The sequence below is a fragment of the Electrophorus electricus genome, chromosome 8 (genome assembly GCF_041902795.1).
Source record: "Electrophorus electricus isolate QZ-2024a chromosome 8, ASM4190279v1, whole genome shotgun sequence".
Classification (NCBI taxonomy): Eukaryota; Metazoa; Chordata; class Actinopteri; order Gymnotiformes; family Gymnotidae; genus Electrophorus; species Electrophorus electricus.
Genome location: NC_137504.1, coordinates 21,760,001 through 21,776,858, shown reverse-complemented (window position 1 = coordinate 21,776,858; position 16,858 = coordinate 21,760,001). Strand labels below are relative to the sequence as shown.

The following is a 16,858-nucleotide window of genomic DNA, read 5'->3' as shown; positions in this document are numbered from 1 at the left end:
GCCCTAAGCAGAATTTGATTTGGGGGCACCCCAATGCCTTAGTGCTCCCATTGACTATTGTCAATGCTTGATCATTCACATACCTGCTAACACACCCACTATCAGATTTAGTAGCAGCGTTGCGTACATCATATCTATGTTCACCTGGCGTGCTTTTACCTTTCTATAATTTTTAATCTTAAAAGGTAGCAAACTCATAAGGGTGGTCTCTGGTGTTAATTTGCACGTTAATATTCAGTATTAATTGGTATGATTACCACTATATCTCTCTGTCTCTCTCACGCACGCACACACACACACACACACACACACACACACACACACACACACACACACACACACACACACACACACACACACACACACACACACACAGAAGGAAAATTGGTTTCTTGGGGGCCCTCTGGTGGCCACCAGTAGAACTAAGCAGGTGTTATGCGTCGGGTCAGCCCTGGTAATGTTTTACTTTCTGTGAACTGCTAGAGTCAGAGCGAGGGTTGTACAGCTTCTACAAATTCTACATTTGGGTTGAGCATTAGGATCAGCGTGAACTTAGTTGTCGGATTTAAGGAGGAGGGTTCTTCTAACGATAAGTGTACCTATAAAAGTTGCACTTACCACGCTGCTGCCACCTCTCCGCGGCTTAATCATTAAATCACATAAACGCCGCTTATGTGGCCGGTTTTTATTTCATAGTCCCAGCGGGGCCAGGATCCTACAGCGGCTGTAGTGGGAAGACTATGGAGGTTGAAGCGGGCCGGCCCACATGGAGCAGGCCGGTCGAGTTCACGCTGGCTGGGATAGGGTGCGCCGTGGGGCTGGGCAACATCTGGAGGTTCCCTTACCTTTGCTACAGGAGCGGCGGAGGTGAGGCGGCTCGTCTGTTAGCGCCGGCAGTGGGGTAGTAAGCAGGAATAGCGGGGGCAAACGACCTTGGCGATGCCGCATTAGATCGTAACTGACAATACATTGTTATTGTAGAAGGAGTGTTAGTGTGGATGGTTTCCCAGTTTAATCATTTCGGTGTTGTAAGGGGATGAAAGCAATCCTTTGTAACCTATCGTTTATTATAATCTAAAAACAGGTGAATCAGTCATTTACAGTATATATAACTGTATAAATACTTGTTGTTTATTTCAAGAAAACATTCAACTGAACTGAATATGGCAGTTAAAGGTTTCACTTAACCTCTTGCCCACTACATAGCAAAGAACTTGTGCAAACTCGAGGTAAAATGGCCAGATAAAATTCCATTATAATGTAATAATATATATTAAAATGATAAGATAAAAACCATAAATACTGCACCACACATTTACACAGCTGACCGATTAGGAGAAGTAGATAAGGGAGATAGTAGACACTTTGAGAACAGTACAGTGGTATCAAATGCAATGCCTCACTTAGCTAAACAACAGCAGGAACGTCTTCCCCGAAGACATGCCTCGTCAAGGGAACCGTGCTCCTGATCAATGATTACAGGACAGTCACTTTGAGGAATGTTTCCAGGAACACACGAGGAAAATTCCTGGGCTCAGAACATCCGAAGCCATCCGAGAACTGGTTCACTGGTACAGTTCCCACAGTTCAAACAGCAAACATGCTTTAGAATGGTGGTGCTCTTCTTCTTCCTCTTCTTCCTCTTCTTCTTCCTCCCTGTAGTCTGTACCACCCTTGTGAATTTGCCTGTGTGCTGTGCCCAGGTGCTTTCCTGGTGCCCTACCTGCTGATGCTCGTGTTGCTGGGCATCCCTCTGCTCTACATGGAGTTGACCGTGGGCCAGTACCTGAGGAAGGGCCCCGTGCACGCCATGGCCAATGTGTGCCCGCTGCTGAAAGGTGCTTCCGCCTGCAGTCCTGCAGCGCCAGAGATTTTGTTGCCCGTTACGCTGGCATTTAAAAAAAGGAGGATGGTCAAAAGGACCAGAGGACTCCCCTTCGCTTGCTGAATGTAGGGATCTCTAGATCTCTCAGAGGGGGCTTTCGCTTGCTCTTTAGCTATGAGCTCTGAAAGTGGGACAGCCGATTGGCCGACGTCAAAATCATCACCGAATCAAGTGCGAGTTCCTGTCTGCCAGATTTGTGGTTTGCTTTGAATGCGAACGCAGTGACTGTGCGACATCAGCTTTGTCTGCCTTGACCGATCTTCTCAGGTGTGGGCGTGGCCATGGTGGCCATCTCCTTCATCATGTGCACGTACTACAATGTCATCATCACCTGGGCACTGTACTACCTGTTCAGCTCGTTCCAGAGCCAACTACCCTGGCAGAGCTGCAACAACACATGGAACAGGGCCAACTGCACTGACCGTGCCACCAACACCTCCACCTCGGCCTCCACCGCCAGCCAGCAGTTCTTTAAGTGGGTTCCTTCTCTTCTCTTCTCTTCTCTTCTCTTCTCTTCTCTTCTCTTCTCTTCTCTTCTCTTCTCGCTGTCCAAAGTAATTGATCCATTAGCCTTGAAACTCAGGGGTTAAATCTTCAGCCCTTTCTGCTAAGAGCTGTTTTTTTTGTCAGAACCAACCTGGGGCAGAAGTTTGGGTCCTGGATTTATATCACCCTTCATGCTTTTATGTGCCTTTATATCAGTATTGATTAGAATGGAGACTGCAACTACAATATAAACAAGTCACCATGCTTAGAAACTGCAAATTCTCATCTCAGATTTAGATTTCATCTCATGTTTTAACATGTTTTAGTGTTTAGTGATAATATTTACTACTTTGATTTTTGTTTCTTATTTCTTCCAGTGATAGGAACGTTTCAGTGCCATTTATACAGGGTAAAACTATTCAACGGTTCTAATTAGTCATCTACTGTATTATTAGGACTGTACGGCTTCATATAGTTGTTGCTCAGTTTTTCATTTCAGTCATCTGTACATCGACCATTTGCCATTAAAGCTTTGGTTTCTAATATAATTTCTGCATTTTATAAGGGAGGCTTGTACTACAAACATACCTTTGATCAGTCGGCTCTCTTGGATCCGGTCCCAGTCCCGATGCCAATCAACTGTTTACCTCTGTACCCCACCCCGTCACCCCCGCGGGGTTCTCACCCATGCCGGTATCTCATCCGTACAGTTACAGGGTGCTGGAGCGGACGGACGGCGTGGAGGAGCCTGGCTCTCTGCGGTGGGAGCTCTTTCTGCTGCTGCTGTTGGCCTGGATCCTCGTCTACCTCTGCATCTTCAAGGGAGTCAAGTCCACCGGCAAGGTACGGGAAGCCGGAGGAGGGCATGAGGTGTGAGCGCCAGTGGCAGGAATGTAAACGCGGTGCAGTTTGGAATGAGGAGGAGTGCAGCACGGCTGGAGTTAGGCACAGCGGTTTCATGATCACAAAACTTGAGTAGCAATGGTAATGTTGGCTTGCTGACATGGTGCTTTTAGTTATATATTGATTATTTTTATAACAGGTGATTTGAATAGATACATTTGTACTGCTTCTGTGTGTGTGTGTGTGTGTGTAGGTGGTGTACTTCACAGCTCTGTTCCCTTATGTGATCTTGGTGGCGTTGCTAATTAACAACGTCCAGCTCCCTGGGGCCGCGTCCGGCATCCAGTTCTTCATCGTGCCTGAATGGGAGAAGCTGCTGTCTGTGGAGGTACAGCGAGACCAGAGCTACAGGGCCTTGCACTACAGCTGGCCTCCGGATGATGAGGCTTAGGGTCCGACTAGGAGACAGGACTGGGGAGGTGGAGCCAAACAAAAGCATGTGGGAGACTAGACATGAAGGGGAAGTCTTTAGTTAGGTGGACTGGGCTAGCGGGAGCCAAGATTAGGAGACCACGAGGGCCATGGCCCGCCCCGCTTTGAAGTTTGTCTCAGGTGAGGTATTTTGCACGGGTCTGCAGGTGTGGATCAACGCGGCGGCCCAGATCTTTAACTCCATTGGAATCGGCTTTGGTTCGCTCATGGCCATGGCGAGCTACAACAACTTCAGCAACAGCGTCTTAAAGTAAGATATCCGTTCGTCTCACGCGGTACACAGTGCAGCCTGGAGAACAGGGCCACTGTGTGGTTCATGCCTGATGATGTAACACCCCCCCCCCCCCCCTTTTTTTTTTTTGCAGGGACATCATGCTCATCAAACGTGTCATAATCCAACATCAGAGCATTATGGTAACGCTTTTGACACATGGTATGCGTAGGCATTGAGCCTGTGGTGGACCACAGCAGCAACAGAAATAGTTATGCGGTCAGCACAATTATTTGCACATTGTTGCAATGGCCGTTGTATTCCATGGCATTTTTGTGGCTTCCTGTAGTTCTCAGATGTGTCCCCCTGCCCCAACACCCCCACCCCCCTAACTGGAACATTTTCTGGGTTTGATCTTGACATCTGTTGCCTAGAGACAAAGCTGCTTTTCCATGCCTCATAGTTTTGCAAAACTAAACTGCCCACGTTTGCCTTCCAGAACCAGGTACCGGACATTTGATTTATCGAGAATGCTTTTTATGTGCATTATTGACGTGTTTTCGCAATGCCTATTGCAGGGACACCCTGGCCATTGCCATCACAAACTCAATGACCAGCATCCTGTCTGGATTTGTGATTTTCTCTGCACTCGGATACATGTCTTACCTACAGAATATTCCAGTCAGTGAGATTGCCGTGGACGGTGAGTCACGGGACTTTGTCAGTATGTCACTTACCCTACGTAGTTTGTTCGCCAGCTGCCCCAGCGATGGCATTAGCTTAGAACGTTGTCTCTGCTAAAAGTAGGTGAAGGGGGTCTTGGTTGGCTTTGAACGTCATCCGTGTGATCCGTGTTCTGCAGGTCCCGGCCTGGTGTTTGTGGTCTACCCCCAGGCCTTCCTGTCCATGCCGGTGGCTCCTATGTGGGCAGTGTTCTTCTTCTTCATGCTCCTCTGCCTCGGCCTGGATAGCCAGGTGCCCACCAAAGACACCGCTGCTCTTTAACCTTCAAACGTTCAGCGATACGACTGAGTGATTGGTTGACAGTGTTCAAATTCATACAGCATTCAAATATAAATTTATCAATAAGGTTTACCCTTTATTTTCCACCAGATCTGGCTAGTTGTCTATTTCAACTATTTGAGTGTTCCTACGCATACAAGAATATTTATGCTACCGTGTGTGTGTGTCTAGTTTGCGATGGTGGAGGTAATGATAACTAGTCTGTTGGATGGCTACAGTGAGCCTCTGCTAAGCTTCTTCAGGCGAAATGAGCTGCTGGTTCTGGCCGTGTGCACTGGCATGTTTCTCCTCGGCATCCCACATGTCATGCAGGTAAACAAATAAATGTAAATAACTCGGAAACGGCCTGGGACGGCTTGCGCGTTTTCCAAGTCACCCGCGGCAACGTGACATGATTCCGTTGCCGTTTTCTTCAGGTCGGGATTTACGTCTTCCAGCTGATGGACCACTACACTGCCATAGTGTCCATCATATTCCTGGCCTTCTTTGAGGTGGTCGCCATATGCTGGTTATATGGTAGGAGCACACACACCGTGGCTTACGTGTAGACGGCCACATTCGGCAGTCAAACCTAAGCACCTGTGTATGATGCATACTTTGATATATATGCTTATATCTTCTCTGTCAGGTCAAAACAGTGATAAAAAAAAAAAAAAAAAAACCTGACAGGATTTGACCTTTTTCTATTTGACTTGGACTTCACCCAGTGAGATAGCAATTGCAGCACCTAGCACATGCTCAAGGCCAGCCAATCGGTGTCAGTCTCTGTGGATAAAGGCAAATAGGGTCTGATTTGAGCAACACCACCTATTTGAATATATTTGAGTATTTAAGTACAAGTAAATGTTCTCTAGGTTTTGACTCATGTAGTCATCGACCCTTGCAGCAGAGACTCGTTTTTTTATCAGTCGTGTGTGTGTGTGTGTGTGTGTGTGTGTGTGTGTGTGTGTGTGCGTGCTGTTCTCAGGGGTGAGACGTCTGACTAGCAACTTGGAGGAAATGATGGGAAGAAAGCCAGGCATGTTCTTCCGGCTTTGCTGGATGGTGATATGTCCGGTTCTGATCGCGGTGAGGTGCATCTTTACATCTCTCTTTGGAATTTGAGTTTTAAAAAAAACGAACAAAAAAAACCCTCAACTAATGTGGATAGAACAAGTTTCCTCGTGTGTGAAGAAGTGTTGGAATAGTCTAAAGAAGTTTGACTTGCTCTGAAAATGAGTATTCAGAGCTCTCTGTGGCGTCTAATGCGTGTGCAAATCCATTATAGCACTATTATAAGGCGTCATCGACGAACGCTTTCTTCCTCAGGTGATTCTGGTGTTTTCCGTGATTCAGTTTAAACCAGCGCGCTATGAGAACTATGTGTACCCAGCGTGGGCTCAGGGGATTGGCTGGCTCATTGCCATGGCGTCCATTATCTGGATCCCATTGGCAGCGCTGCACACGCTGTGGGTTCTGCCTGGCTCCTTCAGCGAGGTAATCCGGCGCTCCGTCAGCACCCGTCCATCCACTTTTCTTCCTCGTCTTTCTTTCACCCAGCCAATCAGCAAATCCCTCCAGTCATCCGTTCATTCCCTCCTCTGTCCTGTCATGCCGCACATCGGCGTAGTCGCGTCGGTCACGGCCACACGTGGCCCCTCTTCCCGATCTCCTTTCAGAAACTGCGGGGGTCCATCAGACCGTTTGCGCTGGACGCCGACGCCCCGAGCCTGTACTGCCTGCGGAAGGGAGGCGCGGTGGAGGTGACCCCCAGCCTCACTGTCATCAGCTTCATCACCCCCCTGCCTGAAAAAACCCCGATCCAGACCAGTTTATGACCTGACCTTTACCCTCTGACCTCAGTTGCTTACCTGGGCTACAGCAGGCCTTGGACTAACCTGCCTCGTTACTGGTCTGGTTAGTGTAGTGGACGGGTATTGGGACGATAAGTTGGCCAGAACCAAGAACCGCCCCGTGATGGTAGAATGGCCCACCACGGACTTGGAGAGGAACTTTATGAAGTTCCACAGCCAACCTACGTCCTTGCTGGGCTATTTTCTATTTTCTGTGATTTTCAGCCGGGACAAGACGACAATCCTAAAACAATCAGCTATAAAATGATGTAACTTGTGTAACTCATCTTTGATTTTTGTAAATAGTGTGTTTTGTGGATGTGCTTTTGACCAAGTACCTTACATCACAAGAGCATCCGTGAATAACTTATGAAATGTAACCAAAGAAAAAACGATACAAATGTCCTTGGAAAGGAATGAACAAAAAAATCTGTTGAACCTTTCTTTGTTCAGCTAGTGAAAAACACTAGTTCCTTAATATTTTCTCCATTATATAGACACTAACAGACACTAATTATTTTTATTACAGACGCATAAAAATTGTTTAAAAATGTAAGTTTTACTGTTAGTTATTTTGTTGATCTAGTAATTATAAATAAAAAGAAAGAAACATTTAAATTGCAAACTGTTAACATTGGGCTGTATTCTTGAAAATAATTCACAGTGAGTGGAGATCAAGACTCCAACCCTTCTCAGCCAGCGTGTGAGACACTTGGATAAAGGACTTGTGTCTTGCGGTCCATAACCTCAGGGAAAGGAAGAGAGTTTTCCTATGATTTGTCCAGTCCATCATATTCCAAGGGACGTGGAGAGACCCACAACAGACAGCAGACCAAAGACGAGATACATCTGAATGCAAAACCCGTGACACATTCACAGATGATAATCTTGACATTTTAATTCATGACAATGTTCAGGTGCGTGCTTGAGCAATAGTCGGCAGGTCTTTAAATGTGTGCACTTCAAGGTTAGTCACATGTCCCTGGTAAAAGGTGTCCCACAATGTCCTTTAGTCAGAGGCCAAAGGACATACCCAGTTTTACAGATTTCATGATATCAAGGTACTTAGAGTGCCTGTGGTGTACGCGTGCGTCTGATATGGGTTTAGAAACACGATCGCATTCACTGGTGTGCAGTGGTGAGAAGTGTGAAAGTCCAGGTGCAGAGCAGACGCAGAAAACCCGACTGACCAAAGGTTTTAGTTACATTACACCAGCTAGAGATCCATTCACTCTTATGCCGTTGTGAGAAACACGTCTACGTACAATCCAAAGTTAGAACTTATAAAAAAAAAAAAAAGTCATACAGCAATCATTGGAACACTAAGCGCAATCATAATGCATTATAGCGTACTGTACCAAGTCTTATGCCACATCTGTAAGTCACTCATATGTGCTTATAGAATGTAATGTATGGAAGAAACAGAGGGCGAACTCATGACCTTTTGTGATTGTGGTAAAGTAGAAGTAGCAACACATTCCTTCCTCAGTATGACGGCTAATCTAGCAACATGTTAGTGTTGACTAGTTCACTCCAGTCAAATTGGGAAGTTTAATTGAGACATGGAGGTGTGTACACCATAGTTACACAGGAAGAAAATGTTAGGAACCGGTGGCAAATCTGATACAGAGTTAGAGTTAATGACACCACCAGTTATTAAAATGCAATTGTTTAGTCTTTTAAATAGCTAAGAATGGGTTCACTTTTAAGGTTTCAGGTCATTACAGTCACAAGGTGTTACACATCTTTTTAAAGTCTTCATAATATATATTAAGTAATACATTATTATTGCGACAATAAGTGTTAAGAGTAATGGCATAAGACAAACCAACAAACAAACAAACTTGTGCAACTTGTGTATCCTGGTGTGTAGTAGTGGTTTCACGGAGGCAACTGTTGTCCAGTTTCCTACACTCAATAAAAAGCAACCCCCTACACTCACGCTGAGTTCATACTGAGGCAGCAGTGTATTTGTAACTTGGAACAATACCAGTTTTCTTTCTCTCTCTCTCTCCTCAGAGAGCGAGACTGAACCAGTTTATCCTCAAATTTTCCTATTTGTTACTTTTCCCTTTCACTATTGTCGACAAATGAACCGAATCCTTTAAATTCCATTTTTTTAGACTAGGTGCTATACATGTTTTGTCCAGCAGGGGCTGCCAGAGAGACATTGTTGCCTCCGGCTTGGTCTGCTCCACCAACGCATCGGTATTCTGTTGCTATGACACCTGTTCCACTGGTCGCAGCTGCACATCCCCAATCTACATAAAAAATATAATGTAAGAAACACATTTACTCACTCAAGTTGCAGTCATACAAACAGTAAGATATTACATCATTCTCATATTATTCTTTTTCTGTGTGTATGTACGTGAGAGAGAGAAATGAGAGTGCGACAAACTTTAAAAATGTACTTTATTACACTGCCAGTATTACATGTGCTACAGTCATGCCAATAAAGCTATCATAAACTAAATTAAAAATTGATTTATGCAGCAGGTTAGAGAGGTAGAGAGACGAAGGGAGACGAAAAAAAAAAACTACGGCGGTGAGCGGTTTCGATTAGATTTGTGTCTCTAGTTTGACTGTTCGGGGTGTTTTCATGCAACGCATTAGTCCAAAAACAGTCTGTGGATGGGAGAGCAGCGCAAAAGTCCCAGCGGGCCAGCGCCACGTGAGCCTCCTGTTACCGGACTGAGCTCACCTGGACATGCGGAGGGGCGCCGAGGACGTAAGTCACAGCGCTGGCTATGTCCTCTGCCTTCAAACACTGCACAGGTGCAAACAGCACAGTTACACACCGTCTGTAATGGCCTGCTCACGAAAGAGGGTAAACCTTTGACTTCACTGCGTTCAGGTCCAGCAAAATCGAGACAACTGAGTTTATGAAGCTTAATAAAAGTTTTCTTGAAAAACGCCCCTAAGATGATCGACACTCGTCCTTGCAGCTCTCAAGCCTTTTAAACATTTTTTTTTTTTTTTACTGGCTACATAGTCTCATGTTACGGATTCCTCACCTTCATGCTTTCATAGACGGCCGCAGCTTTCTCCGGGTCGCTGTTGTGGAGCCTGAAGGCAAACTCAGTTTCCACTGTGCCAGGAGATATGCACTGGTGACGGGAGAAACCACAGCAAAGCGTCAGCCGACCAGTACTGCAGGTCATCTCGTGTGTCCCGGGAATATGGCTACGGCGTGCAATTGTTTTGACTGTATTTTCGTCTCTGGCGGTTGTTGCTATTTCTGGGCGGATCATGTGATGGGCAGGTGTGCACGTGTGCACGTGTGTGCATGTGCGTGTGAGAGAACCTCATCTGCCAGTTAGCCTCTTATAGTTTCTCAAATGCATTCATGCTGTCACTGGGATACGATTCTCAGTCTCTGCATGTGCGTTTGTCCGGGTGTGTGTGTGTGTGTGTGTGTGTGTGTGTGTGTGTGTGTGTGTGTGTGTGTGTGTGTGTGTGCGCACGTGCAAGGTCTCACCGTGGCGCGGATGTGTGTCCTGGCCTCTCGCAGTTCTTGTCGGAGTCCCTCGGTGAGGGCCGTCACAGCATGTTTGGTGGCACAATAGAAGTGCTCATCTGCACTGGGCACCACTCTGTGGCCCCCCATACTACACACACACACAGATTCACCATTTACACACACAGCACTGTAAGCAGATCTATCCCGTTCATGTGTCGTGTCTGATGAAGCTTAGAGCCCCAGGATTCTTTGCGAATTTGACCGGCCTTTGTGATGAAAGGTGCCCACCTGTTAATATTGATGATGTGGCCATCGTCCACGTTCCTCTCCCTCATGGACTGGTAGGCCTCGCGAGTGCAGATGGCCAGGGCCAGCACATTCACCTGTGGGGCAACCGGCACAAGCCAATCAAAGAGCAGAACATCAAGGCACGTGACCCAATCAGAGAGCAGAGTGTCACTGCCGGCTATCTAAACCCAGAAGCACAGAGGCAGGCCTTTCTTCTCCCAGCGGACCACCTATCAGTCACACGCACGCACACACACACATAGACACACGCACACACACACACACACACACACACACACACACACACACACACACACACACACACACACAGATTCTCAGAAGGCTTGCCATGGTAACAAAGGCACAAGCATGGGAAATGTTTCACTGCTGTGCCGGAGGTCTCCTGTGTGCTGAAGAGCGCCAAACTCCATGAATCACACTGTATGAGGAAAAGACCAACACTGTGACAATAAGGAGGAAGTACAGTGGCCCCTGTAGCGGGGCCTTGGTGTGGCCCTCCATTTCCCAAGGCCTGACATCCAGCTGAATGTTAAACGCTTCAGATCAGATGTAAAGCAGGAACTCTGGGCCACTGTGTACACCACTGAAAGGAGGGGCACCCGTGCTAAAGCTCATTTTATGGTACTACAGGCTGTATGACACCATATGCAACATCCAATATATAAATCCTCTGCACTGCACAACGTATTAGGCAGATGGATCACAATATAATGTTGTTATCTGTCCTATCTCTCAAAAGGTTTACTACCTGAAAACTTTGAAACATATCAGACTGTGTGCGCATGCGCATAACTAACATCGATCATGTTCCTCCAGCCGTCTGTGCGTCCAGTGAGCAGCGGCTCGTGGCGGGCCAAGCCAGCGTTGTTGATGCACACATCCACGCCCCGGTGCAGCGTTTTGATAGCTGAGAACATGGAGAGGATCTCCTCCTCATTACACAGGTCACATTTGTACGGGATGAGTGTTCCAGTGTAGCCTGCACTCTGGCACTCTGCAGCAAGCTTCTGCAGAGAGAGAGAGAGGGAGAGAGAGAGGGAGAGAGAGGGAGAGAGAGAGAGAGGGAGAGAGAGAGGGAGAGAGTGTTATGCCATAAAGAAGTGGGTTTTTATTTATTGCTTTTTACCATAACTGTCTACCAAAGACCTCAGACCAGCAGAGACTAACATTAGGATGATGAATCAATTGATGTTTAGGTCACTTTTATTTGTTGTGAGTATAAATTGTTTTGTAAATGGTTTAATTGCATACTAAAGAGTTTCCACAAAAAAAAGAGGACCATTTATGGTTCTTATCATGAACGCTGAAAGAATCCACACAATGATTCTGCGAGTGTTTGAATACCGAGCACAAACTGAATTTGGATTCCAAGGCCACACGTCTTGCAAATGCAATTTTCACGACATCCGAGAACAAGAGGGCTGAAAAACAAGCTTCAGAATAGAAAAGAGAAATAAATCAATACACCTTTAAACAGATCACAGATATGATATCAACAGGCAGCAGAGATGAATCTGAGTCAACTGGAACATGGTTGGTCTGTACTGTTGGGGAACTTGCAGTCAAACAGCTAGTTCAGGAATCATTTCAGTTTCAAAGGGACACAGACACTAAACTGACAAAACTTACAAACACCAAACCCGCCCTACCACTTCACACTTTGGTAATCCATTTGTCTGAGAACCACAAGATTAATCCTCTGCTCTAACTGAGCAGCAAATCTCCACACTTCAGTGTCCACTCCACAGGCATGTACAAAACAATGCCGTTTGATAGTGGGGCAGTAACGGCATTAGCTGCTATTCCTGGTGCTGACCCAGTCATCTATTCTAAAATGTTATTAAACGCACCACCACGGCGAAGTATGTTTAAACACTAATTTGTACATTCGTTACTCTGGGAAATAAATAACAGTATATTTATCCATTTAGATATAAAACAACCAAGAATCTATATGAAATGCAGTTATAGTAGAAAGAGATCCATAAGAAGAAGGGTGCGTGCAATTTTGATAAAGGGGGAAAATTCTAATACCTTTATTCCAAGGCAGTTACTTAAAGCCTGCTCAAAGACTTCAGTCCCCTGTTTCAGGTTTGGTCATGGGAGAGTTGAAAATGCAACATTAGACAGGGACACGTCAGTGTGTGCGTCTCAGAGGGCATGAAATGGGTGAAATCTCACGGGCGTACGCATGCGCGCACACAGACGCACACACACACGCTCAGAGCACCAGCTGGAATGTCACTGAGTCTGAGCCAGGTCAGACAGCGAGGTGGCAGACAGTCACTGCAGGTGCAGCACAACTCACGCCCTCCCACCATTTCTCTCTCTCCGTCTGTTTCCCTCTCTCCTCTCTCGTTCTCTTCTTGGGGTCTAGAAGACTGGAGGTTTGAGTTGGAGGATATTCCGCTGCACTCCCCACAGTCAAACCCAACACACTGATGTCACGGTTTAAACACGAACCAGCTGAACTGTTAATACATAGTTCTAAAGATGAAATCAACCAATGAGAAAACAGTAATGTGGTGTAACTTCATACAGGTGGGTGACAAATCACAGTAAAGGAAAAACCTTTACAAATAAGTAGATAACATGCAGATGCTTCTAGTGAGGTGTGATACAATCAGTGTAGTAGCTGGTATAAAAATCTTGTGCAGGTCCACTTAATCTCGATCTTGGCTCAAGATGGGAAGAAGAAAAAAGGTGAGAGATTTTGAAAGAGTGTTCATTACTGGGACAGGAATGCCATTCATCTGCTACATTTAGATGAATGGGAAAGCCAATAGTAAATAAATAAATAGTAAATAGTTGGATATTTGCAGTGCCTGAGATGTTTGTGCATCATTCACATTTAGCTGACACTTTTATACAAAGCAATTTCCAATTATGACTGAACATAACTTGAGCAACTGAGGGTTACGGGTCTTGCCCAGTGGCCCAACAGAGGCAACTTGGTGTCAGTGGTGTGGCTTGAACTTGCACCTTCTGAATACAAGTCAAGTACCTCAACCACTGAACAGTGTGTAAGGAAAACAGAATCAAAAGAACCTGAACCATCTGGAAGGCTTGACCCCTTGAGACCCCACACCTTGTCACCAGATCTCAACCCTGCTGAACGCCTCTGGGAGACTTTGAACCAAGACAGCGCTCTCCAACGCCATCATCACAACACTGACTCGGAGAATATCTATTGGAAGAATCCCTGCAGTTGTCACGGTTCCCCCCCACCCCCAGCACCCAGCATCATGGTTGCCATGGCACTAGTCCTCTTATGTCTTTGTATTCCTTTCCTTCCTGGTTCTGCCCCTTGCTTCGTGTTTGTCTGCCTCCCTCAGCTGGTTTCAGGCGTTTCTTCTTGTTATCCTCCTATTTCAGGTTTTTTCTTCTCCTTTGTCAGTCACTCTACATGCCTCTCTGTTGCTCTGCACTCCCCGTGTTCGTCTTTATTTCACACTATTGCTTTGTGTCTTTTTTTTTGTTGTTTTGGTTTAGCCTTGTGACCGTTTTAATAAACGTTGCCCGTCTAATGCGCTTTGCGTCCGCTTCACCTCGTTCCGCATTACACCGGCTCGTTTCCGTGTCAAGGTGCACTGCGGCCTGTGGCACCTCCACACCTTATTGGGACTTTGGGACGTTTTTTTATCTTTGTCACTTGTGCCTCAAGGGGCTCCTGGATGTCTTTGATGAAACGGAAGCTAACGGTCAAGCATCTAACACAGAAAGCTATTTCTCAGTGGCGTTTGATTGAACAAGGGCCTTATTCCCCACATTCTGAAGGGTTTTACTGGCCTGCATGTGTGAGGAAGATGAGGTTCTCTGACCCGCCTAAGCCCCGAGATGAAATATTGTGGAAAATTTGTTTTCTTTCTATAAGCTTCATCCTCTGGATCTTATGTTTTGTCTTTAGCCAGACAGAGCTGCCTTTAATGGGCCCCTATCATGGAACACTGCTTTACTGAAACAAAGGATTTTGAAGTAATATGTTAATTATTGTTAAAGCACGCTGCTCACTCCCCGAGTCCATTCAGTCCGTACCGTATATGGAATTTAAGCCTCAAATACTTTAAGCTGTTTTGAAATCACTGTTTCTCTGCTGTCATAAGACCAAACTCATTTACATATCTCCTCCTGTTCAGTCTACAGCAGCTTACCCAACCCACTTACACTGCAGTTCACAGGCGTCTTTCAGCAGCCAATCAGAGCAGAGCTCATTTATCTTATAACTTTACATATGTCTTAAAGGTGCAGTAACTACTCGAAGGGATAAAGAAAGGCCGGGAAACGGTAGTGCAATGACAAACGCGAAGGAAAACGTAGGCTATGGGCTCTTTAAGATGCCAGAAAGGCTTGTAAGGAGGGGAGATGACGAATCCAAGGTATCTTAAAAACTCGGGTCTCTCTCTCCGCCCCTCTCTACATTTTTCTCTCCATTGCGATTGTGTCCCTCAGCACGGGCCCATCTGGGTCGCTTAGGCTCGGCCTGCTGCTCCAGAGACGCCTGAGACGAACTCTCTCCCTTTCACTCTGTTCTCCATCCTAAAAAGCCCTACGACATAGACGGACCACGCCAGCACGTGTGCGTGTGTGCAAAACTCTCACTCGCTTTGCATGGACATCCATCCAGAACAGCCTCAAGAGCCTGAAAGTCTGCAGGTCTCCCACTCCCTCGTTCAGAAAGCCCCTCCACCCAAACCCCACCCCGCACTGCTGTGCCACTCGTGCCGACGCGCGCGCACGCCCGCCGCTGCCGACTCATTTCACGCCCCGGCAACGTTCACCGCACCCCCCAACTCCTCCCGCGCTGTGCCAGTTAACCTGCCCGTCAGAACCGCACGGGAACGCCGCAGGCTGGTGCCTCGGCGACGCTCCGATCGGCTCTCCTATTCATGCCCGCTCGGTTCAGCTCGGCACTAGCTGTATGGGCATGGGAGGCCTCTCATGCTACCGGCCAAGGAAGTTACAGGGCGGTCAAAGCTCTTTTTTTCCTCTCTGGATCCTGATTAAAGATTTGGTTTTCAATGATAGGAATGTTTTTGTGTGTGTGTCTCTGTGTCTCTCTCTCCCTCTCTCTCTCACCCTTTTGCCCACTCCTGCCCGTCAGTAGTAACTTGTGCGTGCACATGTGTTAGTGGGGACTGGATTACACAGAAGTGTTAGTCAATCAGAGGGCCAAAACAGAGCAAGAAAAAGAGAGAGATTATGAATTTTTAAGATGCCTTCAATGCATCCATTAGCTCATCTATGCCACCCAAACAGTCCCTAGCCAATGCCACAGTAGGACACTGTCCAGCTATAACACACCAAACAACCTGGGAGGCAAGTACAGCTTCACATGAGCACATTTGATCTGTAAGCGAACGAGTACAGGAAAGGATGGGTGAAGCAGCTCCAGCAAGCGGTGAACAGAGAGATGGAGGGATGGAGAGAGGGAGAGAGGGAGGGATGGAGCGACAGAGGGAGGGAGGAAAAGGGCAGGGTTCATGCAGGCCTGGGCAAAGCTGAATGAAGGACTTCTCTTCAGGGGATCGGGGTCTCAAAACAACACTCACTGGCTCTCTAAAGGGGGGGGAGGAGACTCGGATAAGCTTCTGATTGGCTCTCGTAGCCGGCAGAGAGAGCCAGAGTGGGCACAAAGGAGATGGGGCCAGGGAGAGAAGAGTCCAGCTTTTGTGTGTGTGAGGAGATGCTGGCTCTTCCTCTAAGCACTGAAGCCTCGCTACAGCCCGAGTGTGTGTGCATCCAAATCACTTGTCTCGCACCCAAAGGAAGCAGGCTATTGGACAAAGCCCTGCTGCTCACACCCACCACACCAAGGCATCGGCTTACGTTGTAAATATAGACTTTCAGACATTCTGACTCCATGATCAGTATGCAGAGTGACACCCTCGCTCTCTCGCGTGCGCGCGCACACACACACACACACACACCACAGTATGCTATAGTGTGCTGTGAGGAGCCTTTTGATTAGTGCCTTGTATTGGGTTCAGTCGAGTACCTATGTACAAACTCACGAGGGCTGGTTTAGTTATGCAAGCGTCAGCATCATAATGTGGCTGAGAGTTGAGACCAGTTCCAGCTTCATTATTACACTGCAAGTGTTGGCATCAAATTTGCCCTTTGGATAAATGGGTTTCCTATGCTAACCAACAAATAACCAACTTGCACTCATTGCTATTCACCATAACACATTATCAAATGGGCACCTGCCCTCCGCTTTGGATATTTAAAAATGACTTTTCATTGGAGAGGAGAGCTGCCACTCAAACTGTAACTTCTAGGCCAATCCACTTCCCCAACAAAAGGATCTACAAATC

General features: G+C 46.7%; 2 protein-coding genes across 4 annotated transcripts in view; one reads left to right on the top strand and one right to left on the bottom strand.

Annotated features, from left to right (window-relative positions):
* The first annotated feature begins 509 nt into the window (after positions 1–509).
* Positions 510–7,573, top strand: si:ch211-283g2.1 (sodium- and chloride-dependent GABA transporter ine). Of its 3 annotated transcripts, none has more exons than XM_081719927.1 (13): positions 510–867; positions 1,704–1,838; positions 2,153–2,360; positions 3,082–3,214; positions 3,468–3,602; positions 3,853–3,956; positions 4,496–4,620; positions 4,780–4,892; positions 5,112–5,252; positions 5,357–5,456; positions 5,908–6,008; positions 6,249–6,416; positions 7,437–7,573. In XM_081719927.1, the coding sequence occupies exons 1-13, from the start codon at positions 741–743 to the stop codon at positions 7,437–7,439; spliced, it is 1,593 nt and encodes a 530-aa protein (XP_081576053.1). In that variant the 5' UTR covers positions 510–740; the 3' UTR covers positions 7,440–7,573. The 3 variants fall into 3 exon arrangements, with proteins under 3 accessions (XP_081576053.1, XP_026866101.2, XP_081576052.1); XM_027010300.3 differs by lacking the exon at positions 7,437–7,573 and adding an exon at positions 6,599–7,419 and having other exon boundaries at positions 516–867; XM_081719926.1 differs by lacking the exons at positions 510–867; positions 7,437–7,573 and adding exons at positions 879–1,571; positions 6,599–7,419.
* A 75-nt stretch (positions 7,574–7,648) lies between these two features.
* dhrs11a (dehydrogenase/reductase 11a) overlaps positions 7,649–16,858 on the bottom strand; it is a 23,849-nt gene continuing 14,639 nt past the window's right edge. Inside the window, exons 2-7 of the mRNA XM_027010302.3 lie at positions 11,342–11,551; positions 10,524–10,618; positions 10,254–10,383; positions 9,790–9,882; positions 9,477–9,542; positions 7,649–9,033 (exon numbers count right to left, since the gene is read on the bottom strand). Of these exons, the coding sequence (XP_026866103.2) occupies positions 8,992–9,033; positions 9,477–9,542; positions 9,790–9,882; positions 10,254–10,383; positions 10,524–10,618; positions 11,342–11,551 (636 nt within the window). The 3' untranslated portion in view covers positions 7,649–8,991. The remainder of the gene's footprint in view (positions 9,034–9,476; positions 9,543–9,789; positions 9,883–10,253; positions 10,384–10,523; positions 10,619–11,341; positions 11,552–16,858) is intronic.

Coding starts and splice junctions, on each gene's coding strand:
- si:ch211-283g2.1 (XM_027010300.3), top strand. CDS start 741: ATGGAGGTTGAAGCGGGCCGGCCCACATGGAGCAGGCCGGTCGAGTTC. Junction 3,603..3,852: donor AGAAGCTGCTGTCTGTGGAG/GTACAGCGAGAC, acceptor ACGGGTCTGCAG/GTGTGGATCAACGCGGCGGC. Junction 3,957..4,495: donor TTCAGCAACAGCGTCTTAAA/GTAAGATATCCG, acceptor TGCCTATTGCAG/GGACACCCTGGCCATTGCCA.